Here is a 27574-nt window from a genome sequence, read left to right as displayed (position 1 = left end):
AAATTTTTATTATGTTTATTATTTGTTCTAATTAGTTACACAAGATAGCAGAGTGCATTTTAACACATCATACGTAAATGGAGTATAAATTCTCTTTCTTCTGGTTGTTCATGCGGTGGAATTACATGGGTTGTGTGGTCATACATGCACATAGGGTAATAATGTCTGTCTCACTCTACTCTCCTTCCTACCCCTTACCCCTCCCCTCCCTTCACTCCTCTCTGCCTAATCCACTAGCCACCTCCCCCCACCCCCACCCCCGCTTATTGTCAATTAGCATCCACTTATCAGAGAAAACATTCGGCCATTGTTTTTTTGGGATTGGCTTATTTTGCTTAGCATAATATTCTCCAGCTCCATCCATTTATCTGCAAATGCCATAATTTCATTCTCCTTTAAGGCTGAGTAATATTCCTTTGTGTATATATACCACAGTTTCTTTATCCATTCATCTGTTGAAGGACACCTAGTTTGGTTCCATAGTTTAGCTATTGTGAGTTGAGCTGCATTAAACATTGATGTGGCTGTGCTACTGTAGTACGTTCATTTTAAGTCTTTTGGGTATAAACTGAGGAGTGGGATAACTGGGTCAAAAGGTGGTCCATTCCAAGTTTTCTGAGGAATCTCCACACTGCTTTCCAGAGTGGCTGCACCAATTTGCAACTCCACTAGTAATGTATGAGCATGCCTTTTCCCCCACATCCTTGCCAACATTTATTGATTCTTCTATTCTTTTTTAGATTTAAAAAAAATTTTTTTTAATTTTTACAGACTGCATTTTGATTCATTGTACACAAATGAGGTACATCTTTTCATTTCTATGAATGTGCATGATGTACATTCATACCATTCATATAATCATACATGTACATAGGGTAATGATGCCTGTCTCATTCCACCATCTTTCACACCCCACCCCCTCTTCCCTTCTCATTTCCCTCTACATAATCTAAAGTTCCTCCATTCTTCTCTTGTATTCTTGATAATCGCCATTCTGATGGAATGAAATGAAATCTTAGAGTAATTTTGATGTGCATTTCTCTAATTTCTAGAGATGTTGAATATTTTTTCATATATTCATTGATCCATCATATTTCTTCTCTGCAAAGTGTTCAGTTCCTGAGTCCATTTATTGATTAGGTTATTTGGTTTTTTGGTGTTTATGTATCCTAGAGATTAATGCTTTATCTGATGTGCATGTGGTAAAGATTTTCTCCCAATCTGTAGGCTCTCTCTTCACATTACTGATTGTTTCTTTTGCTGAAAAGAAGCTTCTTAGCTTGTGTCTATCCCATTTATTGATTCTTGATTTAACTTCTTATTCTTTCTTGTTAAGTAAGTCAGATCCTAGGCCTTCATGGTGAAGATTTGGGCCTGTTTTTTTTTTTTTTTTTTTTTCTAGTAGGTGCAGGGTCTCTGTTCCAGTGCCCAAGTCTCTCATGTACTTTGAGTTGAATTTCATGCAGAGTGAGAGATAAAGGTTTAATTTCATTTTGTTACAAATACGCACTTTTAAAATTGATTTTCAAATACTAAAATCACTGATATTCTACTTTGGAAAGTATACTTGGCACAGAACTAAGTATAAAATATATACAACTGTGATTCTATTTCCATTCAGTGTACTTATTTGGGCATATTTCCAGAAAATTAAATTTGCCTTTGTCAAAAAAACAAAAACAAAAACACAGATTTCCCCTGTAATTCATGAGAAAGGAGCTGGTCATGTAGACACCAGTGTTTTAAAGAGCAGCCTCTTTCCTCCAGTGAGTGTTTCTTGGGGAGCCTTTCTTCTACAGGAGGAGGACAGTTCAGAGACACATGCAGACGAATCCAAAGAGACGCCTGGTTCAAAATCTCTAGATTTTCTTCTCTCAGATGGAGCACTGAGGTCACATAGCCCACCATGGAGGCCACACGATCTGTCCTTCACAGTGGGGTCCTCAGCTCTGCTGCCTTCTGAGTGAGTGGACAGGAGGGCAGCAGGGAGGCTGTTCTGGAGAGAAATGCAGAACTCCCCTCCGCCCAGGAGCCTGCTGAAGACACACGGATGGCCTCGTTCTCCTTGAAGGAAGAGGGCTGCCTCCCCTGCTGGCCTCTGTGCTTGGTGGCTCAGGCCCCAGTGGACTTGGGACGGCGGGGGTGCCGGTGCAGGAGAGAGGGATGGCACCGGCCTTCCTGGCTGTCTTCCTCGTGATCCGCCGGGACTGTCTTCCGAGTTGCGGGTTCAAGGAGCTGAGGTTGAACCCAGACTCAGCGAAGTGAAGCTATGTGAAAAGGGTGATTGCCTCCTGTTTTGCAAGCCTCACATTTCCATTCTGGCACCAGAAACACCCTCCAGCACAGGCCTGGTCTTCCTGTGTGCTACCAGGTCACAGACCCTCCCTGAGTCACCATGAGAACTCAGAGTTCTCGGGGCTGAAGCTGGAAGACCGGTGCCCTGCCATCTGCATTTGGCTGCAACCTGCCTGCCAACTAGACGGCCCTCCCTGTCACCCACAGAACCGTCGGCATCTGGGAAGGAGCAGTCCCTGCCCAAGGCCAGTCCTGCAGGAAGCACAAACCAGAACACATTCCAACGGCCATCGGATGGACACAGGAGTAGGCATATACAGACAAGAGCTGTTAATAAATGTCACGGTCTTAAAATGCTCACAACCACGTCGTTATTTGCTGGGAGGATCCTGGCAGCATTCTTTAACTGTCTCTAATACCAAAGGAGGCATTACATGGAAGATTCAATTTTCCAGAATCATCTTGAAAGGAATATTATGATTACACATGAAAACTTCCTTCTATATAAAAATGCTCCTTTGCAGAGAGCTTTCTCAATTGTATACTTCACATACTCTCCCATTTGATTCTACATGAGATAAGTGAGAAAAGGAGGTCTGAAATAGCTTAGGCACCAGCATCAGGACATATGAAGGACAGGTCTGAAAGATGCATGGAAGCATTAATCCCCCAGCCCCTGCCCTCAGGCACCCTGATTAGGCAAATAGAAAGAAGACCATTTCTACCCAACCTCCGGAGTGAGGCAGAACCGAGGGGGCTGTTCCCAAACCCTGGGGAGAGGGTGTGGCGGCATCAACACCCACCCTTCTTCTCAGAAGAGCTTGTTATGGCTTGGATGTGAGGTGTCCCCAAAAAACTCACGTGCAAGGAAGTTCAGAGGAGAGATGATTGGGTTGTGAGAGTCTTCACCCAAACAGTGAATTAATCCCCTGACAGGGATTAACTGAGTGGTAACTGAAGGGGTGGGTGCGGCTGGAGGAGGTGGGATTGGGCGTGGCTTTGGGTGTGCATTTGTATCTGGAGAGTGGAGTCTCCCTCTGCTTCCTGATCGCCATGTGAGCCACTGCTTCCCTCCACCACCCTCTCCCACCATGATGCTCAGCCTCACCTGGAGCCCCGAGGAATGGAGCCGGCCTTCTAAGACCTCTGAAACTGTGAGCCTCCAAATAAACTTTTCCTCCCCTAAAATTGTTCTGGTGGGGTCAGTCAGTCACAGCAAGGAAAGAGCTGGCCTGACAGAGCTTTACCTGGAGTACACACACTACGTCCGCTTCTCTCCAGGGTGTGCATGTGTGTGTTCAAACAGAACCGATGCTTGTGCCAGAGTAACAGTCAATGTTGGACACCAAGCATCAGTGCTATCGCTGAGTGCCCAAAGCTCTGAACCATTTGCTTTTACTCTGGTAACTGCTCACAGACAACTGTGGTCCACCTCCACATGTGACTAGTGCGTTACTCTCATCACAGTGAATCTGTTTGCTTGAAGACCCTGCATCCTGGGATACAGGCGGCAGACAGACACTAAGTTCCCAGGGCCATGTGCCACAGGGAAGTTGAAACCTTTTCGGCTCCGGTCCCCTGTCCCCAGGTGAACCCACCTAGCCACCAGTACCGGGGAGTCCTACCTGCGTGTGCGGTGGAACTGGCACCTCTTCAGGGGGATCTTGACCACATGCTCCCGTAGTCCCACGAACAGGACACTTTGGCTGTGCAGGATCCGCAGGCTCCTGATGGGCTCCTTCCGCCTCTCTGGGAAAAGCTCGATCTCTTCCAGCAAACAGCTGCCCAAGGACTGGTTCAGCGGCGCGCGCACTTTTTTAATGGTGCCATAATCTGTGAAGGTAAGAGGGTGGGAGGGAAATGGGTTCAAGGTCCACACTGAGTAGAGTACACACAGCATATGGCCATTGTTCTCCAGCCAGGAAAGCCATGGGAGCTTCTTTCAAAAATGCAGACACCCAGGTCTCACTGCAGACCTAGCGTCAGCTTCCTCAAAGGTGCGCCCAGGGCGCCAGTGCTTTCTAACGCTCTGCAAAGATGCTGTCCTGCAGCCAGGGTTGAGAGCAGGTCTTCTACCAGTGCCCCTTCCAGTTGCAAATACAGGAACTGAGAGAACATTGAACCTTGCTGTGGCTCACAGCATCAAGCTTTGTGGAGAACAGCAGGAGAAAGAAATCCGCGTGGGGCCATCTTGGCTCCCTAGGGTCGGGGGTGCTGACTTTGCTGCCCCACCAGGGCCAAAGTGATTGATAACTGCAAATATGTAGGACAAACCAGACACACTCCTCCTGCCTACACAAGGAAGTACTCCCTCATCTCTCCTCCTTCTCTCTCATCTCCTTCCTCTTCTCTGGTTCCTGTTCTCTGGGATGCCTTTGTTAACCTTGGCTTTCCTAGTTATTTTCTGTACTCTTGCAGATCCATTTCTGACCAGATCCCAGCCTCCTGGCCCGAGAGTTTCTGCCCACTAGTGTTTGGTGCACTACGTATGAGCCGGGTCACTAGCACTACCCAAGGGCGAGGGCACGCTGAATCCAGCAGACTCCCCAGACAGGCTGTGAGGGGCGCGGAGCAGGTCCTTCAACTTGCTGGTGAGGGCATGACATGGCCTGCGCCTACATCAGGGGGACAGATTTCTAGCCCACACGGCTCCCTCTGGTGCCTGTGCTGTGGCCTCCACTGCTGCCAGCCTGCAAATCCAGACACTGAAATCCAGACTTCTAGAAGCACCTGCAAGACCCATCACCAAGGACATGCAATCATCACGAACACATAACTGAAGAAAACTCAAGATACCAAGTTTCAAAACACTGCAACTCTTAATTTGTAAACACAATATTGGGTTAAGAAGAAATTCAAAAACCTGAAACAAAAATTGAGAAATTTTCATCAAAAAAGATTTTGGTCAGAAAATACTTTTTATTTTTCCCGTGTCCATGAAAGTCCTTAATAACTGAGGCCATTTGTATTTAAAGAAAAATACACATGCATACCTGAATTAGCCTAGATTTATTTAAAATGTGTATCTTAAACATTTCAAACTAGTACTTATTGATTAATTATGAACTGGTTGCACAGTCATATATACAGATATAATAAGTCATTGCTTAATTTTATTTCAAGCTAGCAGGTTAAGTACGCTACTTTTGGCAAAAGTTAAGAATATACTGACATATGCTGCATTTGGGGATGATTAAAACCAGTCCCTGTCTCAGAAGAGACTGTGGTTGTGTGCATGAGCTAGAACAGGAGAGGGAGGACAGGGGAGGGGACGAGGCGGCAGGAGAGAGGCAGCCATGGACGTTTTAGCACATGCAATTGGGACCCTGCTGCAGAAGACCCTTTTGTGACCTTCATGCTGTTTTCTCACTAGCGTGGCATGGTAATGCGGGTGACAGAACTCAATCCTATTCAACACTTTCACAAAGACGTCTTGTTGCTTATTATTTATTTTATTGATGGATTATCACTCCAAGAAACCTGTCCAAACTAATAATAGCCCAAATGCCAATATCATATGTGCTTCAGATCCTTAAGCAATTGCAGAAAGAACCCAAATTTACAAGATCTGTAATAATTTGGCTTGTTATCATTGGTTAAAAACTTTCTGCACACCTTTTATCTGATTTTGCAGCTGAAGGAAGTTGACAAAATGACAGGGTTTAACACTCTGCCAAAGGTGCCCTGTGTGGGTCCATGTGCTGGCCTCCGACCCAGGCTCTGCTGCGTCTCCTTCGTCTCCTGCATCTGGTCACCTGACGATACCCTCTGGGTTCCCCTGCCCTCCTGCAGCGTTACAGGACCCTCCTCTGTTTCCCCAGCCTCTCCTTCCCCTGCCTGAACCTTCTCCTGTACTCTCACATCCTCTGTTGAGGCCTCGCTCCGCAGTGGGGATTCCCGAAAGATGGCAACCATGTCTGACTTCCTGGCCCAGTTTGCACTCTGGAGTGTTGGCTCTGTCCCTGCAAACCACCTCCTACGGACCCTTTACAGTACAGCAGTGCCATTCACTCCGATGCCAGGAACTGAGCCCCAAGGTCCTGCTACCCCCCACCTCTCCCCACACCTGCTCCTTGTCCTCCCACTCTTTGCCGCTCTTCTCTTCCACTGCCTGGGACTGGAACACCTTTGTCACCTGGCTTTCCCTAGATCTCCAGCTCTACTTCCCTGGCTGCATCTGGAACTCTTATAGAAGTCATCAGCTGGACCATCCCAGGTGAGGAGAAGGAAGTCAACACTTTGATCTGTAGGAGTGGCCATCTGCTGCCCATCTGCAGGACAAGTGCATGGCATCTACTCCAGAAGGCATCATGCTGCACTCCCTCCCGAGGAAAACTGCCAACATGGGCACCCATGCACAGTGGCCAGCATCCCTGCGCCCTTACATTTTGTGTCAAAGCAAGACCTGCAAAGACAAACTCCAACAACTAACTGTGGATGAGTCGGGGGTGCACACTTCCCAATGAACACGTCCAGGAATAAGGGAAAAGGACAACAGCCCAGAGCCACAAGATGGTACAGCCCACCATCACCAGACCATCCCTCCAACATGGAAAGGGTTTCCTGTTGTGTTTGCTGGTGGAGACAGCCCAGCTCTTCTCCGTACGGATCACCATATGTTGCTGGTGACCAGTAAGTCTTGGAAGACCAGGCATAAGTCTAATGGCAAGCAGGAAATGCATGGGTTAAACCTAATTACCATAATAGCAGAGACAATCACTTCAACCTCAACAGTCTGAGCCATTAGGATCATGCCCAAAGGGAAAAGCAAGAGTCTAAGTGCAAATGAGCTGCAAAGGTAAGGTTTGCACATTGTCACCAAGCCAGTGTAAATTCAGTTTTCAACATGACTACTGGGGAAGAAATATTTACACAATACTTATCAAGAGACTGGAGTGTAACTTGAAAAAGACAGGAAGAAATTCCCCCAAAGAATTCCAGCCACAAGAAATGATCCGTGGAACAGTGAGACTTGCTTCTCCAACCTCCACCCACAGGAAAATAGGTTCATATCCTCGGCAAATGAGTTACCAAGCACACTGTGGGAACTGAAAAGAAAAAAATGTGTTTTTCAGCAGGAAATAAAAGAAAAATTGAGTTTAAATGAAATGATGTTTTTAGAGCAGAGTGTGGTCATAAAGCTGCCAGGACAGACTCCGAACACGTTTCGAGGAACAGAGCAGCAGGCATCTGAGACTGGGAAGCAGCCACAATGATGAACCCCCAAACCTCCCAGCACTGCTGTCAGGGGGGAGCCAGAGGGATTTATCCAGACCAGCGCCATCCAACGGAGACATACTAGAATCCACAGAAGTGACTTTAAGTTTTCCCGGGAGTTGGGAGGGGGGAGAAATATAAGAATTAATTAATTCAAATACTTTATTTAATCTAAGGGGTCCAAAACATTATAGCATGCGTATTTCATTGTATGATCTATATAAGATGATTGGGTACATATTTTGCTTCTTTGTACTACAGGCATGCTTTACACTTGCAACAGTTTCTATTCATGGTAGCCACACTTGGAAGGCTGTGGCTATGGCAGATGCATAGAGAGCCACACAGATGTCCTGGGTGCTGTCCTGCAGAGCCAGGTGCCTAACGCCCCACTCTGCTCCTCACCCTACAGGAGACGACCCCAAACCCACAACATGACCAGCTTCACCAGAGAGGTGCTCCTGGGCAGTGGTGGAGCCCTCAGGAGGGGGGCCCCGTGGAAGGTCTTTAAGTCATGGGAGTATGTCCACAACTCGGACTGTGGGACCCTGTGACCTCCTTTCCTCTCTTTTACATCCTGTCCATGAAGGGAATATTTTTACTTTGCCAGGCATTCCCCACCAAAACCAATGGGCCAACCAATCACAGACTGGAGCCTTCAGAACGGTGAGCAAAAGTAAACCTTTTCTCTTCATAAATTCATTCCCTCCAGTGGTTGTTATAGTGACAGAAAACTGACTACCACAACAGAGCAAAGCAAATGAAAATCAAAACAAAACAGAACCCATGATTCATTTATCCTTTAACTAAACTTTATTTCTTCCTAAACTAAACAAGGAAAGAGAAGTGCAGGTGTAGAGCCTGATGGACAAACAGAAAATTGTAGGAAATGTAGATCATTTTCCCCCCTAGTGTAAGAAATGAGGTCAATCTCCTAATCCAATAAGATAAATTCCTGCAGGAAAACATGAGTGACCCCCAGGGCTGTGGCCATCTCTATGAAACATCTTCTATCTTTACATTTTCTAAATTAGCCTTTCAGACAGAAACAGAACGTCATAGTTGGAAGGCAAAGGCAAAGAATTATTTTTAATTTTTAAAGCAGGCCTAGAAAGATTAAGCAAGTCCAAAGATCAGACTGTTGAGCCAGAGCTTAGGTCCTTTCCGTACGGATCTAATGCTTGCACAAGAATTGCTGAAAGTATTTTTTTTTTAAGTATAAAAAGTATTACACATAATTACAAAATAGTGCATTGGCAATAGTATGGCTGATGAGCTCCTGAATAGTCATTTGAACTGATGAAACAGCATATTAAATAGTAATCGTTAAAGATGGAACTGTGCTTCAGTCACATGCTTGTCTCATCGTGGCTTTTGTACAGGGGTAACTAGTATACAGGAGGAGCTGTGCCCCCCAGGGCTGGCTTCTCCCTCAGCCTTCAGCTCCCATTTCCATGAGCTTATGAGGGAAGTGAGAGAATAGACCAATACAAAGAATGTAAAAACTTGGATTTGTTTCCCTTAAAAAAGTAGCATCTAAGGAACAAAAATTTTGCATAAATAGTAAAGTTTGCAATAAAAGTAAGACTCCTAAATAACTATTTGCTCTATGTTATGTAAGCTCTATTGTACAATATTCAATTATTACTGATGGAAAATTGTATTTTTGGCTTTGGGAGAAAATAGCAGATATTTTCCAATTTTCAGTGTTCAAGTGGCTAAAGTGGATTTAATAGTTTCATCAGGATTCCATTTTTCATCTTGACAGGGGTGGTCAAGCTAAATGGATCCAAGTGTAATGATCTCTCACTTAGCATGCAGCTGTCCCCTCCAGCCGGCAGGGACTGCTCCGGGCACTATTGTGTTCACCAAAACCCATGTGTGGGAATGCTAGTCCTCAGGGCTCTGAAGGGGACTGCATTTGCTATAAGGTATTTAAAATGATGGTTAAGGCAAACGGAGATCAGTGTGGTCCTCGTCCTGTCTGAGGGTACCATGTAAGAACAGGAGATGAGGACACAGCCATGTGCAGGACAGGGCGAGAAGGCCGTCACTTACGGGCCACGGGGGATGCAGAAGAACAGAACCTGCCCAGCCTGACCCTGTGTTTTCAGCTCCAAAGCTGTCCTCAAGCCACCCAGGCTGTGGGATGCTGCTGTGGCAGCCACAGCAGACCAATCTACATGCTCCTTATCGAAACTAGGAAATACAAAAATAGATTTGACAACTCATTTTCTCAGAGCAATTGCAGAACTAGACCATAAATGATTTTTCTATTGTTCCTGAAGAAATTATAACTCAAGTTCTAATGCAGACATCTTATAAATTATATGTTGAAAACAAATTTTAACCTTCTGTGACTCATGATAATTATAGCTTATTATTTTCTAGTAGTTCCCTAAGTTTTACTTAAACCCCTGTGTGTTTAAATCCGATCTATAAAAGTAGGAAAGGATGATACAGGGCAGGTAAAATTTTGCCAACGTGCTGCATTTTGATGACTATTATGTAATGATTAATATGGACGGTGCCTATGCTTAAGACCTTTCTGTTAATGCCTCTGGAGAGCTTGGGGGAAATTAGGATTGAATGAGCACTGAAGAATGAACTTTCTGGTATGTGAGGAAATGTTCTCTGATCATAGTGGATTCCTTCTAGGGGAATTTCTGACATTTTATTTATATTACTATTTCAAAAATTCACAAAAACAAATATATTTCAGGAAGAGAGGAAGATAACCAAGGATGGAGAGAGGAACGGAAAAGAAACATGGTCAACACAATGTAACATTTACTCTGGGTAAAAATAATGTTTGGCTTTTTAGACTTGCTTGTGATCTGACAGTGTTCTGTAATCCACTAAAGCTTAGTGAGGACAAAATTAATACTTAAAGGACGTCTACATGAGAATCACTGTGTTCAAGGAACCCAGGGGTTTAAACCCCAATGCTCCGGAGAGCCTGAGGCAGGAGAGAAGATTCTAGGAGACTTATCTGTGTTAGAAAGAGCTGCCTGACACACTTCCAAAACACAGGACAAATATGCTTCCTCTCAGATGCAATAATCAGGTTTAGAAGGTGGAGTTACAATGTAGTTGACATTTATGAAAATGTTCACTTGGTAGGAAAAGAAAAAAATTCATATCAAAAAGTAAAGGAATTTTTTTTTCAGGAAGATGGGATATAAAAATGAAGGGATTATGAAAAGCCTTGAACATGTAAAGCTATCATCTGTGCTCTGATTTTTATTGTTCTTCTTACTTTTGCTGTTTTAAGAGACTGTTTGTTACTCAGCGTTCGGTGTGCCCAATCCTCGGGAGGGATGAAACCTTGAAAGAGACAGCCAATGTCTCCATCAGGGTCACCTGTGACAGGTGGAGATTCACTGTGGACACCAAGAGCACCAACCTAGGGAAGCTGAATTATTTTATTTCCAATTATGCATTCAACACTATTTGATTTTGTGCCACTGTGTCCAAAGAGGTATTTTTAGTGTTTGTCTCATCACCCCAGTTACCGCAGAGTGAAGAAAACCTTTTGTATCTGCATCTGCTCTGGTTCCAGGCCTTATCAGTGAGATAATGATGAGACCCCCCTCCCCACTCACCAGGCAACTCGTCACCATAGCAACAGATCATTATATAAAGTTCACCAATTCAGCAGGTCGTTATCCCAAAGCAGCAGACAGCTAATACACGACCAAAGTTCTTCCTCTTAACTTCTAATTGAGCAAATGAATTAATTTGGTCTTGGTCTGGGTGCTCAGCATTACATTTGTGTAGTAGAAAGGGAATTCAGAGAAAAAAAGCAGGTCTTCCTGGCTAGTACATGTCTGAAAAGATTTTAATTAACTCAGTTGTCAGATTCAACTAATGGCTTATTTTTTCCCCAAGAAGAATATGTTAGCCAGTTTAAACATTCCTAGTCATAGATTAAATGTAACATGCTTTAATACCAAAGTATTATTTTAAACCACATCCTCCGAGGTCTGCCCCTCAACATATAAGTTCTGGAATCAGGCACTGAGACACACAGCCTGTCTGATTCCTGTGGTCACACTGGATCCCAGGACAATGCCAAGCACACAGTAGGTGCTCAGGTAGTGCTCATGGTGCAGTGTGGGGACACTGGGGACCCCAGGTTAGACTTCAGCTCCAATGCTTGCAGGCTTTGTGACTGAGGCATTGTTACTAGCCTCCCTGTGTGTCCTTCTCCAGGTACCAGCTCCCAGCATTCAGGCCACTGAGTGAGTAACCTGTGTGAATGTGCACACTCCTGGGGCACATTCTATACGAGTCACTATTGTTTTCCTGCTTCCACTTGGCCTGCAGATGAAAAGTCCCATTCAGTTTTGTCTGAAATCAGCCAGCTCCCTGCCTCCATTAGCATTGGCCCCATGTAAGCCAGGAGGGGAAATGATCTTTCCCCGTGGCTTCTACTGCCTTGCAAAGCAAAACCTCAAAAGCTCCTTTCAGTGTGCTAAATCATAAGCTGGTGCTCAGAGGAAATTTGCCACTGGAGTTTCCTGTGAATAAAGACCATATTACATTTAAAACAAGAGTGCAATTAATGGAGTCCTCCGGGTATGCTTTCTGAAGCTCTCCTCTAAACCACAGCTTAAGTCTAGCTCCAGTCTTTCTGTTAAGGAAGCAATTCAAATTTCTAAAAGGAAATTAGTTGCCTTAGATTTATTGTCTCTAAATTACAAAACAACTACCCAGTTGGCACTGTGGGCAGCCCTTCTCTGACAGTCACCCGGCAGGAAGACACGGGCTACATTTCCCTCTCACCCCCAGTGGTGAGATTTATACCATGTCTGGTCCCATTAGTTGTTGATTGAGATGGTAGAGAAAAATCTATGCTAAGCACTTTTGCACTTCTGCAACATTAATTTAAAAGAAGAATGAGAGCTCTTTCCTGAATGGAATAAGAACATTATTTTGTCATTTTTCCCAAGTTGCTACATTATGGCAATTATACTCTAGTGCCTGGTGTTCCAAGCTGTCTTGTAGCAGGAGTCCTTGTGAGCGTCCTTTGGCTGTGGTCACACCCATTGCCATGGCTGCAGAGATGAGCTGAGCTCTCTATTACTGGTTCAAACCTTTCCTGCTTCAAAGACAGATTTCCATGCACTGTGAGACCTGCCTACCACATGTGACAGGGACTCAGTGATTCCAAAACAGAACTCAGCCTGTCCCCTTAGGACCAAATCTGTCCTCCTAGCTGAAATCCTGGATCCATGGGCCATCCTGCCATTCAGTTCCACCTCCCAACTCCAGCTAATGAAATGCCTCATCCTTTCCCCACACCCAGGCCTTTGGCTATCTGCATGTCTTGTGTGTCCTGGGGCTTCTCCCAGGAAGGTCCTTCCCCACCTTCTCCACCAGGAAGCATCTCCCAGGCCCCTGGGCCAACATCCACATCTCTGCTCTGGGATGCTCTGACCTTGCAGGCCAGTCCAGTCCTCCCCAAATCTGTGGACTCATGGAAGGTTAGTCTTCCAGCCACTAAGGTAGGGTATTGGGTTAAGCCTTAGGATAACGTCTGTCACCTCCTGCCTGGCATGTGTGCTCCTCAGCATCAACAGCTGAGTCTTTTCTCATCTGTGATGCTTCATCTGCTTGTTATATGACTGGCTATCAGTCAGGGTTTACCGAGTCTGCAGGATTTCAATATGGCCTGGAAGCTTTTCTTATAAGCTTAGTTTTGAGCTATTCCCTTTCAATCTTTCTGTTTCATACTAAACAAAAGCAGGAAAACAAACACAATAAAAATCACATCACTTATTTTGAGAACTTGATTAGACAAATTGCCCCTAAATTTCTATGCACCTCCCTTGTTACCTACTTAGGGAAAGTCGCCTGAGAGGTGGGATGCTGATGCCGGTGGTAGGGAGGAATTTGAGAAAAGGTATGGCAAGAAGAGCGCTCTGAGCCTGCAGGCAGGGTCCCAAATTTCATGACTGTAGAAGTTATACAGAAACTTTGCAGGGGACATTTGGGCTCCAGCCCCTGCAGCTGGGATTCAAGAGGTCTGCAGGGGGCCAGGGGACCAACGTCGTCCACAAGAAGTGCAGGTGACCCACGCAAGACATCTAGGAGGATCCTGGACCAACACCCGGGGCGGCTGGCTTCAGTCTGTCACCAGGGCTGGCAGTGCCCCGGTCGGCGCAGCGTGCTGCACTCCTGCTCAGGAGCAGCACTCCTGGGGCTGATCGTGGCCAGGAAGCTGGCGAATGAGCGGAGCCAGGACCAAGAGTCCCTCATCCCAGAAGCTCTCCTTCCAGTACCTTAAAAATTCTAGGCACTCTGGAAAAGCCAGCGGGCAGGGTGTGGATACCCACTTGTGAACGACAGGAGTGGGTACACATCTCTTGCTTTATTCCAGTGAGAAGCTGTGTGTCATAGCAGCGTGATTCTTATTTAACACATGCAGAAACAGACACTCACAAAGGCGACATCGTTTCCCAGTGTCACCCAGCCCATAAGAGGCGAAGGGCGTATCTGACTTAAGGACCTGGAAAGGGTTAGGGTTCCCTAGGCTCTTCGTCCAGTGCTTTTCTAACGGACACAGTGCATGTCACTTCTGTCTTCGTTCTGAACTGCTAGCACACTGGCAGCATCTGAAGGGTTCCATTTGGCAGGAATCTGTGTAATTCCCCAGTAACCTCATGACTTCAGTGACTCAGTTCCCCTGCCCAAATTGCACACTCCTTACATTTAATGACAAAGTGTTTCAGTGTGCTGCATGGAAAGTCCTGGTGTTCTAATGCACAACATGGTGACAAAAGTTAACAATAGCACATTGTACACTTGAAATACGCTAAGAAGGTAGACATGTCCTCACTCCTCCAGAAGGAAAAACAAAAGAAAGAAAAAGAAAATGGTAATCATAGAAGGTGATAGGCATGTTAATTAGCTTGATCATGTGACCATGTCACATGACCATGCCAGACAAATCATCAAGTGCTATACCTTAAGACATACATGTTTTTCAATGTTGAGGTTCAAATCCAGGGTCTCCCTCATGCTAGCAAAGTTCTACAAGCAATGATAGATGATGGTGTGGATGTGGGGAAAAAGGTACACTTTTACATTGTTGGTAGAGTTGCAAATTGGTGCAGCCACACTGGAACACAGTGTGGAGAATTCTCAGAAAACTTGGAATGGACACACCTTTTGACCCAGTTATCCCACTCCTTGGTTTATACCCAAAGGACTTAAAATCAGCATACTACAGTAACACAGCCACATCAATGTTCATAGCAGCTCAATTCACAATAGCTAGATTGTGGAACCAAACTAGATGCCCTTCAACAGATGAATGGATAAAGAAACTGTGGTATATATACACAATGGAATATTATTTAGTCATAAAGAAGAATAATATTATGGCATTTGCAGATAAATGGATGGATCTGGAGAATATCATGCTAAGTGAAATAAGCCAATCCCCAAAAACCAAAGGCTGAATGTTTTCCCTGATAAGTGGATGATGATATATAATGGGGGTGGGAAGTGGGAGGGGTGAGAGAAGAATGGAGGAACTTTAAGTAGAGGGAAATGAGAGGGAGATATGAAAGATAGTAGAATGAGACAGACACCATTACCCTATGTACATGTATGATTACACAAATGGTGTGAATCTACATTGTGCACAACCATAGAAACAAAATGATGTAGCCTGTTTGTGAACAATGAATCAAAATGCAGTCTGTAAAAATAAAAAAATAAAAAAAGTTAAAAATGAAAAAAAGTTCTACCACAAAGCTACACCCCAGGCCAATATACACAATTTTAATTTGAAAAATAAACAAATAAATAAAAGTTAAGGATAACCTCTTTAAAGTTTCTTGTGTATCCTAAACTTCACATGATAAATAATGTGCCTTCTCTTCATCCCAGTTAGTTCATTAACCTGCCTGTTTGTTAACTTGCGTAAAGCCACTGGCCTTGGTCAGGGACTGGGTACCTAGGACGTCTGACCAGCCTCTAGCCATGTGAGTCCACCGGGTGGCAGCCCATTGCTCCATACGTATCACCTGGATTTCCTTCCAGCAGTAGAGCCAGATGTGCCTTGATGGGACCTGCACAGCTGGACGGCTCAGGCCTGCTCCCGACATGACACTTCTGTTGTTGGTTTTGCTCTGTCCCTGTGCCCAGGAAAGCCGCTGTATGAGAGGCTCTCTAGACCAACCTCCAACGGGAAGCCAAAGCTTCCAGCAGGGTAGAGCAGCTTTGGTGTGGCCTCTGTAAAGGACTAAATTCCTTCTTCTAATTTCCACACCCATGAGGGACAGGGCTCAGGGCTGTTTCAAGCACAGGCTGCTGGGGCCTGCAGGTGGGCCATGCAGATGAAGCTGTCCCTTTGTCAACTGCTGACTCAGAACTGACAACTACTTGTCTTGGGTCAATGCTAATGACTTCCTTTGTTCATTAATTGAGAATACATTCAGGTCATGTTCTGGTTTAGTGCTTGCTGTAAGAATATTTTCTTCCAAGGATGCTCTGATGTCTGGCCTTGGACTCAATGTCCCTGACCTCCTGGACCCTAGGGAAAGCCTCATCTGGAAGAAGTCCTTTCCACCTGCTGGTGCTCTGTCAGGGAGTGCTGAGCCTCAGTACCTGATGCACATCCACTCACAAGTCAGGAATCACAAGGCCCACCTTCTTCTAGACCAAGTAGGAACAGGACTGTGCTTTCTGGGGGGTTTCAAACGTTTGTGCTCGGCTTCCCACCCCGGCCTGACAGAAGGGAGGGAACCAGGCTGGGGAGGAGTGCGAGGGACCAGGCAGGGGCTATGTGAACTAAGGCAGGGTGTGAGGAGCTTGGGTTTCTGGGACATTCAGGGAGAAATGCTGAAGCAGCCTTGGTAGAAGGTGGTGGAGAGAAAAGCACCTTTCAAGTGTACCTTGAAGTGGGGAGCGGGCATTTGCCAGCAGAGAAAGGTAATGAGAGCTGGTGAGGGGGGACGGTGGCCTGAACAGAGATTAAGGATGTGGCCAGTGGACAGGCAAGATCCAGTGTCCTTAGGAAGGCTGTGCACTGGGCTGGAGCCAGGGGAATCACGTAGTTCATGTGAGTGTGTGCAATATCATCCTGGGGTCAATTAATAAACTGCAGAGCTCTGCAAGACACTGGAAAGGAGACCCCAGTCCTCGATCAGTCAGCAACAGCAGCTTCACAGCCCGGGCCAGGAACTGGTTACACATACAGTCAGCTGCTGCATAATGATATTTTGGTCCATGGTGGACCACGTACGATGGTGGTCATAGATGACAATGGTGTTGAAAGCTCCTGCGTCCCAGTGTTCCTCCTGCACCGTTTCCAAGTTTAGATGCACAAATACTTAAGTGTCTCTGGAGCTCAGCACCGGAACATGCTGCACGGGTCGCAGCCTAGGAGCCACAGGCCACGCCCGGCAGCCTGGCAAGCAGTAGCTACACCATGGAGGCTTACGTCAGTGCCCTCCATGTCTGCACCAAGAGGAAATCACCTGTGCAGCGCTTCTCGAACACGACCCCAGCAACATGCAAGGCAAGTCTGTGCACTGAGACAGACTTCCTGCACCCACGGGCAGGCTGGTGGCTTTGACCTGTCGGGCTGTTCCCCGCGGTAGTGAACAGCCGTGTACGCTCCAGGACGTCACTTCGAGGGCTATCACGATTGAGGTTCTGCCAAGTAAAGCCCTGGACAGGTGGAGACAGCACCCCTTCTGATGGCCAGTCAAACGCCAATCAAGGGAACTGCCAGAGATGCAAGTAAATGATGGACAACTGGATGACAGTGGAACTGAATAACTGCACGCGTGAACATGGATAAATGGAGAAAAAGGGAGAAGCTTCGAAATAATGCATCAGTCCTCTCACCTAAATCTCAAAATTATATAAAATCCTTACCATTTAGAAATGATGAATAACATGAACTTATAAAGTAAGCAAGGAAATCATAAAAGCAAAATTCATGGTGTGCACTCTGGGGAAAGGGCGTGGGCTTGGGCACAGTGCCAGGGGCCCCCCCTAAGTCCTCCCTTAACTGACCTGGGAGTAAGCTCCCCAGGTTCCTCTCGTTTGTGTCTTATGTATATATTTTAAATAGTGTTATATATGTATTAACAATCTTATTAAAATGGAAAACTTCTGTATGAATAAAATTATTTGCTTATAAAAAGTCATTTTGGGGAACATCTGTGCACATGTCCCCTGTACTACGTGATGCCCTCCCCATATGCCTATCGCAGAGCCTACTCTTAGATGGCAATATATTAAAATGAGTCACTATAAAAAACAAAAGAAGGGGAATATGTATTGCAGTGGGCTGAATATTTGCACATCTTCAGAAATCCTTCTCCCCAGTGTGACAGTATTTAGGGTGGGGTTCTCATGAATGGGATTGGTGACCTAATGGAAGACACCCTCGAGACACTCGCCCTTCCCCCCTGTGAGAACACAGGGAGGAGGTGGCCAACTGCTGTCCAGCAGACCCTGAGCCTGCTGGGATCCTGACTTCTGATTCCGGCCTCCAGGAGGGCAAGAGCCAAGTTCATCCTGTTTATGAGCTACCCCGTGAGGGTGCTTTGTCACAGCAGTCCAGATTGACTCAGACGAGTACCTAATAAATATGTACACTTTCACTCATGAACAGTTTTACTGGGGTGCTAGTTTTGGGGGATGTCCTGCCAGTGTTTGATGTTGGCACCCTCCTCGCCTCATCTATGGGCCTGGATATGGGGGCGGCAGGTGTTCCGAGGGAAGGAAAAGCTCCTAATGGCATAGGGGATGGAATCCCCCCGTCTCCTGAGAGGGACAGGGAGGGGGAAAGGAAAATGGTGGGAGCCAGAAGCTGCCGTGCCTCCACCCCTCCCTGACCACATCCCTCCCGGAAGGCCTGCTGCTCCCGCGGCACTGCCGTTTCCTGTAAAACACCATTTGGTGAGGGGACTGGGGCTGTCTGAGGTGAGAGAAAAGCACACATCTTGAGTGTCGACAGGACCTGGTGAGCCTGAAGCCGGGACATTAATGAGCAGGGGCAGTGGGAGGGTGGTAGGCTTTCTAGACATGGAATCAGCACTCTGAAAAAAGGAGCCAAATACCTGGGGGCAAGGGAACCCCAGCTGCTGTCCCAGGGACAGGCAGGACACGTGCCTGTCTAAACCACGGCACAGAACTGAGGCGGAAAGCTAGAACACTCGGCCCTAAGGAATGCCCCCTGCAACTGACACCGGCCCAGGACCCCTCAGCGCCTTGGCTCTGGTGTTGACTTTCTCATGTGGCTCCCAAATCTTTCCATGGTGCAGATTTGGTAGCAATCTAGGCCATACACCATCCCAGCCCAGTACTGGGCAGAAGGCAAATATGAGACTTGGCCAAGTTTTCTGTTTTTCCTAAGTGTGTGACTAACAAAGACCACCTGATCCCAACAGCAGGTAGATGTCCTCCTGGTACAAAGGCTATCCTCAGACAGATGGAGGACTGGGGAGCCAGAATTCAGGGCCTGGAAATGGGCAGAGCTAGTGGCCACTGCCCAGAGGACACAGGAATGGTTCTCTGTTTTGGGGGTGGCATGGGGTGGAAGGAGCACACCAGCACTCAGGCACACAAGGAAGGCTGACCACAGGTCACAGGAGAAGGCAACAAAGACCTGTTCACTACAAGGGACAAGAGGTCAGAGCTGAACCAGGACAAAGAGGGTTGCCGCTGAGTCCAAGCCCAAGCGCCCTGGGATGCTCTGGGCTCAAGGCCAGGAGGGCCTGGGTCTGAAGACCCAGAGGAGCGGGTTGACTGTGAGTCAGAGGATCCTCAAGACAGGTGGCCTGGTGCATCACAGTCAGCAAGTTGAGCCCAGACAACCAGCTCAAGCCAGGCAGGAAAAATGAGTTCTGTCTGAGAGACGAAAGGATGCCAATCCTACATTCATAGGATTTCTAATTGAAGGAAAAATTCCAGCTTGCCTCAGGAGCAGCAGCTCACTGTGAGGACTGGCTTTTAAAGATCTAGTTTACTGGTGGTGAGTCAAGGCCTCTGGTTGGAACTGTTTTTGTTTTGAGCCAGTGTTCTTTTTGCTTAAGGCAAGATCTGTTTTTTTTTTTTTTTTCCAAAATAATTAAATGATCATATCGAGAGTCTAAATGAGGCCCCTACACTGGTAATTAATACAGGAGATGACTCGCATTAAAAGTGAGAACTTTTTTTCAAAATTCCTTAAATATATTTAGGTGTTCAGGTAATTAATTACCAATTTTTATCATTATCACAAATATTTGAAAATCAAGACCACTAAATATCTCTAAAGAGTTCTGTGGCATAAAACCAGCTTCTACTGGGGTTATCAAAGAATGGCCTCGAAGGACTTTGCTACAGCACAGGACGTCACTACTCTAGCTTCACATACACACCATGTGTAACAGATGGTCACTGGATACAGGAAGAAATCTGTCTTGAACAAATTTCCCTTTCCTTTTTCTTAACTCAATTTTAATCCCACAAATAAAAATATAATGTATCTAACCAGAGTCATTGAAGCACAGGCCTTAGAACAAAAATAGGCAATGAGAACTGCCTTTCTGAACATTGTTTTAATCTCCAGATGCTTTAATAATTTCAAATACAGTTAAGGTTTTATCCTTCATAAATCCAAACAGGGGTGATTATTATTCACATGGCCAGAGATTTAATTTGCAATGAATGCACTTAAATGGAAAAATAAAGCAAACACTCCTCATTGCTTTTCTACTTGTGACTAGTAAAATAACAGGCATCCTGGTGATGATTTTAAGTTGGACAGATGGACACCTGGACAGGGGGCTCAACACTTTCCATTGGTCTACACACTGAGCATTTATTTAGCACTTGCTAAGGTCAGATAATACAAAGAGGGCAGAGACAAGTTTCTATCTTCATACTGATTTTTCTTTGGTTTACATGAAGAACTGTTTCTATGATCTTTATTTCCCGTATTCTCAATTTCAGGGGTGCCTTAGCCCTTCGGGGCTACTATAGCAAAGCATTCTAGACTGGGAGGCTTATAAAACAGCAGACATGCTTTTCAGCCTATCAGCTGGCCCCTCCGAGATAAGACACCTGAAGACTGTCTGTCTGGTATGGGTCCTCCAGCTCACGGACGCTGTCTTGCTGTGTCCTCCGCATGATGTGAAGGTCAAGGATTTTGCGGTCTCTTGTGTAAGACGCTGACCCCCTTCGTGAGGAGCCTTGTCTTCACGCCTGAATCACCTCCCAAGGATGGTGTCTCCAAATATCCTTGGTTTCAACATTTGAATTTGGAGGGGACACATTCAGACCATGGCAAGGAGATTGGTTAGGTCTGGGCTGCCCTGATTCTGCATGTAATATCTCATTAACAAACGTCCTCTCCTCAGCTTCTCCAAGGACAGACAAATTCACCTGCCAGGTACATTAAATAGGATCATGCAGGAAGAGTGTCTGCCCCTAGGAATGTAGCTCAAAACGCCATTCCATCCTGAGCACTAGGAGAATCGTGTGGCTCCTCAGTAAGGACCCCCACAACATCCATAGCATTAGGTTATAGACCATAAATGCCACGTTTAAGAAACGCAGGGTTTTGGTTAGCTCTTTTGCTGCTGTGACCAAAAAACATGGCCAGACAATTTTAGAGGAGGAAAGGTTTCTTTGGTGCTCTTGCTGTCAGAGGTCTCGGTCCATGAATGGTCAACTCTATTGATCACCCATGGTGAGGCAGAACATCAAGGCGGAAAGGTATGGCAAAGGAGAGAGCAGCTCAGGACATGGCAACAAGGGCGCAGAGAAAGGACTTCACTCCCCAGGACAAAATATAAACCCCAGGGACCCACTATCCTACCTGCCTACAGTTGCCACCCAGCTAATCCCTATCGGGGGATTACCATGCTGATTAGGTTGATGCTGCCATAACCCAGTCTTCTCACCTCAAAGCTTTCTTGCATTGTCTCACACACGAGCTTTTGGGGAATAACTCATATCTAAACCATAACACATAGTTTAATCCATCTCTACATTTTAAAGAAGAAAAGAAGATGCAACTATTATAAACAGTAAATAATTTTACAGCTTATCTCACTGTGGAATTCTGCTACTTTTTGAAACTACCAAATTACAGAAAGTCTGATATTGACAAGATTGTCTTCCCCACAATCAGGACAAGTTTTCCTGTGGATCTGGGTACTGTCAATAACTTCACCTCCCCCAACATATTTCCTAAATCGCAGGGTACAGCGGATATCCAGCGGGAGGAAATGCCCAAGTGCTCACTCTCCAGGAGGACTGAGGGAGATCCCCTTTCCTACAGTGGCACCTCCTGCCCTCATCACCCTCTGCCCCTGGTCTGTCAGTTCTGGTCCTCTACTACAGAAAGGCTCCCTCTCCTCGTCTGCAAAGGATGGTCTGATAATAAGTGATGGGCATTGCCCCTCCCAGTCACTCAGCTGTGTGACATCATCTGGAGGATGACATCTCACCATGCGTCTCTCCTTCCTACGCTTCCAGTGCACTAATGTGGGCTTCAGAATTTCAATGTGTGGAGGGCAAGGCCTAAGCATGCTTAGTAAGGGTTGGCCACCATGCCCAGGCAGGGGCCACACACACAGGTTAACAAGGATGACAGTGTTTGAAACTGAAGCAGCAGACATTGAAAACCAAGGCATTAGAAATCCCACAGGCAACGCGGCTGCTGAGACTAGATGGGATTCCATTTTGCACCAAGGGACTGAGTCCGGGCAACCTTGCTCCTTTGGAAAGTCTGTGATACCACGTTCTGGATGGCAGATCAAATCATTTTACAGAGACATATGCTGCAGATGACATTCCCTTCAAGGGATGAGGGATGACAGCCCTGTGCCCATCTGAGAGTGAATCAGAGAGATTTTCTTGAGCAAAGATTCAATTTGTTAATACATCAAACAGAATCAAATTATTCCGGATTTTATGGTTCTAAGAATTGTGTTTTCGGATGTATCAGCTTAGAGAGCGTGTGAGCAGCTGATGACAATTTCATGTGCTACTGGAACGCTTGCCAGCCAGGGGACGGGGGGTGGTGAAGCTGGAGGGTCAGCAGACCCCTCGAGTCCCCAGGAGTCCCAAGCATCCTCTGTGCCCTGCGTGTGCACCTGTGCCCAGAGCTTCACATGAACCCAAGCCCTGGACAGGCTCTTCTGTGAGGAACGTGTAAGTCCCTTCAAAGTGCCTGGGGAAAAGTGGGTGTCGAGAGGCAGCGCCCCCAGAGGAAAGATGCCGTTACTGCACTGCCTGTCCATCAGAGGGACCAACCCACAGGCCCAGGCTTGTCCCTCTCATCAGGACAAGAGCACACATCCAGGTCACAGGACAAGAACAGATGGGCGGAGAGGGAGCCAGGCAGCTGGAGGGGAGCAAGCAGAGGCTCTTAGGTTTTTAAGGGAGCCGTTCTGTTTGTTCATGTGGTTTTACTTAGTGGGGGGATCACCTATTGAAGTCATGAGCTCATGCCATTTTCCTTTCCCCTCCTCTTCTACATTCCAGACTTTTTAAAATTGTGAACATTTGCTCGTGGAGCTTGGAGGAAACGGACCCAAGCTTCACTTCCACAGCAGTTCGGCTGGAGGACCAGACAGCGCAGAATGGGGCAGGTCGCACTGCAGCAGCCATCTCCCTTTCCATAAGCACAGTTCTCCCAGCTCCGGCAGCAGCAGTTTGCCTCAAGGGTAAGTACTTTGCATTTAATTTCACACTTTCACAATGGAAACTTTTACTTGAAGGATGTTGTTTGGGAGGGGAGTTTCTGAAGAGTTGGGGGCATCCAAGAGATTCCTGTGGTGGGCAGATTCCTAAGATGCTCCCATAATTCCCACCTTTAGACAGTCCTTCCCCTTGAGGACTGGCTCTGTCATTCCTGGGGTTAGGTCACATCACATGGCAGCATGCAAGGAACTCTGCAGAGGATTCCAAATAAATTGAGTTTGAGTTCGTCAAAACCTGGGCTATCCTACATAGACCTGACTCAGTCACGAAAACCCTTAGAAGAGGGACTACTGGGCCTCCTGGAGCAAAGGGGCTGGAGCAAAGGGGCTCTCTTTGAAGGCTGCATGGAGTACGTGGCCCCACGGGAAAGGACCATGTGGGAATGTGCAGGGGGCACCCTGTGAGCCATGAAGTTGGATTCCACCAACAGCCAGCAAGACCCAGGGCCCTGTCATCTGCCCCAGGGAGTGGAATTCGCTAAGAGCCTCCGTGAGCCTGGAAGCACATTCCTCTTCAGTCACCTTCAGACGGGGCTGCAGCTCTTGCTAACCTCTGGCTGGCAGCCTGGTGAGACCCTGAGCAGGGGACCGAGCTTGTGGCACACAGGTTCCTGACCCAGGGACACTCTGAAATTAAATGCATGCTGCTTTAAATTGCTAAGATCACAGCAATGTTTCAAAGCCTTCAGAAATTAACACTTCTGAATATCCTGCTCAGTGACTAGTTCAACTGTGTAAAGCTGAGGGTCCCCTCAGGGGTTAGCGGTCCTGCCTCTTGAAGAAACATGCCCCTGCTCTGACACGTTTGATGGTTTCAGAGGTGGGGTCCTGACCCAAGTGCAGCCCCTCTGCCAGCTGACCAGCAGTAGCCTTCAAAGTGGCCTGTCGTGGAATGCTCCACACATCCCAGAAAATGGAACGAAAGACAGGTCAGACTGTCCTCAGGAAAGAGGTCAAGAAATGCAGAGGTGATGACCACAGATGGGCAGCAGAAACACACATTGTTAAAACGTCCCTCATGCCCTGCAGTGACCAAGGATCTCCTCGCCACCAAAAGAACCTGATTCAAATTGACTACAGTGAATGGGTAAGGATGGTATTGGAGATCTTGCTTCCCTAGGGTGGGTACTGATGTGACAGGGTGGTTCCAGAAGCAGCTACAAAATGACACATGAAAAGACTCGGAGAAGCCAGGGCAGCAATGGTTGGAGTGGATTCGTCAGAGTAGCAGTATTTAAAGCTTCCAGATTTGCGCAAATGCACAGCCACATAGAAACTAGAAGACCAGAGCAGTCATAGGCTGCTAAGGTCTCTTTGAAACCTCATTACCCCACAGACCTGAGTTTAGGGTTCAGGTTACAGAAGACAAAGGCTGAGAAGAACAGACAAGATGAGTAATCTGAATTCTCTTCCAATTCCAGGGACTTGGACTGAGACAGGACTCAGCAACTTAGTGAGGCCCCAAGCAGCTTAGTGAGAACCTGTCTCAGAATAAAAAGTAAAAGAGTTAGTGATGTGGTTCAGAGGTAAAGCATCCCTGGGTTCAGTCTCCAGTACAAATGAAACGAAAAACAAAATGCTCTTGTCTTCCAGTTGCCCCCGTAAGACAAACTGTGGGAAACGGTGACAACTGACCACTCCGGACCTCCATGCGACAGGTTGTGTTCAGGACCCGAATGTTCGCAGCCTGCATCTGGGGCGGTGTGCTTGCACTTTCCTCTTGTGTGTTTTCTGAAGTCGGTGCCTCGAGTGCACCTTCCCTGGTGACTGATGTGGTGGCCCTTGTCCTACCCACAGTGGGCCGACAGTGTTCCTCTGGAGAGCTGGGTCAGGGGTCGCTGAGGCCACCTTCAGTTTGCTGCCCTTCCACGGGCATCCTGGAACCCTGAGCTGCCCAGCGGAGGCAGGCGGGGCCATGGGCGGGTGCTACAAGGGTGCCTTGCCTCTCAGTCCACGAAGGGTTATCTGGATTTGGTTTTAATGTGCAGCCCAAGCAGCCCACTAGGAGGTTAACTGAGCATGAGGACAATGAGAAAGGTCACAGGGGCCACAGGCCACAGCTGCTCCTCCTTGTATCTGACCTCATTCAAATTAACATAATCACAAATCTAAGATCAATAATAAGTTTAAGAATGTATTCCTTGAAGCATAAATTACTTCTGTTTTAGCTGATAAGTGATCACTATGGGAAAAAAAAAAAAAAAAAAAAAAAACAGGAAAAAACCCACAACAGAACCTTATTACTCAAGTTTAAACACTGATAGAATCTCCTGTGCTGAATGTTTGTCTCCTAAAAAAATTCTCATAAGACTCTGCAGTGAACACAGGAAACACATTCAGTTACATTCCATTTTCACACTCAGATCTGACCAGAATGACCCACAAGTGGAAAAGTGTACGAATTAAATACCTTTTAAGACACACCAGCATTTCGCATGGAAAGGACTAGTTAACAGAAGCAGGTAATAATTGTATAATGTGCTGAACCCCAACAAAGGGTGTGGATGAAGGTGCAGGAACCAGTTAGTGGGAAGTCTCTACTACCTACAGACCAATGTCCTCCAGACCAACTAGAAGATCCCTTTTGCAATAACAATTGTAGATTCCTCATCAAATTAGTAGTCAGCTGGGTCTTCTCACAAGGGACTTATCCAGGATAAAGATATCTGCTACAATTTCTTAAGCAGGTTCCTAAGTTATGCATGTCAATAACTCAAGCTCCCCCCTGATCTGCCTCCTGATGTTTCCATAGAGGAAGACCTTTGAATGTTCCTCTGTAGAAGCAGATTTAGACTTGCAAAACAGACCTGTCGTACTGGGTGAATGCTACTGAAGCCTCCATCAGCCTCTCACACACTAACACACTAACCAGATTCCTGTGTGAACAGAGGAGAGCTGGTCTGAGCTTAAACTCCATCAACTACATTAAGCCAAAAGGAGTTAGAGAATCATCTGTGTCAGGTAGGATCTACACGAAAAGAGGTAAGGTGAAAGGATTTGTATTTTTCTGTTGTTATTTATAGATCACAATCTTTATTTACTACGTGGGGTAACTTGAAATCAATGTGGATCATGTAGAACATGAAAGAGGAAGGCTGCTCACACGGATCCCAAACAGAGGGAGAGAGAGAGGGAAAAGCAGACCACGAGGAAAACCCTCAAATCGGCTACTCTACACAGATGGAAGTGGGGCGACTGAATCCCATTTAAAATAGATTGGGAAAATTACTAATTCATAAGTCACAAACTTCAGATTATTTTGTGGTTAGGAAACTAAGCTTAAGCCACAAAAATTAATCAGAAAACATGTTCAAAAACAAAACTCATTAAAATGCAAGAACTGTGCCCACATTTAATCAAATGGAACAATCCGCTGATGGTATAGCATTTTAAGTGGTTTGGCATATCTTACATTGTTTGCAACAGCAGACTTTTCATTTTAATTGGGCCTGACATAAACTCATTGCAAAGAATTAATGCTGTTCCTTGCATTCAGGACACTCAGCAATGCCAGGGAACAGGAGAAAGCCAGGGCACCCTGGCAACTGGGCTGTAGGACCAGCTGAAAGTGGACAAGTCCCCAGGCTGCCAGGGCTACCAGCCACAGCACCGCTGCCCTCCCAGGCCTGCAGGCAGGAAGAGGACGTGGAGGTGTTCTCCCGCCCTGCTCCCTTCACACCTGGGTAGTGACACCTGCCTTGTCAGCCCCTGGAGGTGTCGTCCATTCCACTGGGAAAACCCAGAGGAAATTTCCAGTTTGTTGGGTTTTAAACCTCAGCTTCAGTTTGGAAGTCACACTATGTTCCCACCCTTAATAATGATCAGCAGCAAATGACAACAGAAATGCATGTTTTATATTTAAAAGATATTTGGAAGGACAGGGAGGGAGGGTGGGAAGGGACCCTAGTATTTTTTCTCCGTGGAGCTCAGAGCAAAGCGCCGTGGACGACCCAGGGGAGTGTGGGCCCCGTCTGCACAGAGACAGCTCCTTCCTCCTCCCTGAGGTCACAATGACCCCAGCTCCTCCTGTCCCTCAGGACCTCAGTCATTCAGGGTCCGCTCTCTCTTGCTCCCTCCGTTTTTCTTCCCAGTGAGCTAAAGTTTATCTGTAGATTTAAATTTCAAGTTATATTTTAAATCTGGAAGCCAGATTCATGAGTTGGAATCTCTACTGAAAATAGTCCAGGTCAGCATTCCCAAAAGCCATCCTCTTCAATGTGAAATTCCATCTTTTCCTGGGGCCTCTTGAGGGGGAACAGGCACAGTGGATCTCAGATATGGCATTGAGAATCTCTTCTCTCTTGCTTTTCTAACCTATTTGGTGTCCTGATTTTCTC

At 46.4% G+C, this 27574-nt stretch overlaps 1 protein-coding gene across 3 annotated transcripts in view; it reads right to left on the bottom strand.

Moving 5' to 3' along the window:
• SEMA5A (semaphorin 5A) overlaps window positions 1-27574 on the bottom strand; it is a 447525-nt gene that overhangs the window by 89450 nt on the left and 330501 nt on the right. For all 3 annotated transcript variants that reach the window (XM_079145300.1, XM_079145298.1, XM_079145299.1), the window contains exon 12: window positions 3921-4128. In XM_079145300.1, the coding sequence (XP_079001426.1) occupies window positions 3921-4128 (208 nt within the window). The remainder of the gene's footprint in view (window positions 1-3920; window positions 4129-27574) is intronic.

Source organism: Sciurus vulgaris, assembly GCF_902686455.1.
Source record: "Sciurus vulgaris genome assembly, chromosome: 6".
In the NCBI taxonomy this organism is placed as follows: domain Eukaryota; kingdom Metazoa; phylum Chordata; class Mammalia; order Rodentia; family Sciuridae; genus Sciurus; species Sciurus vulgaris.
Note: the sequence above shows the minus strand (reverse complement) of the source record. Positions and strands in the feature narration are given on the sequence as shown.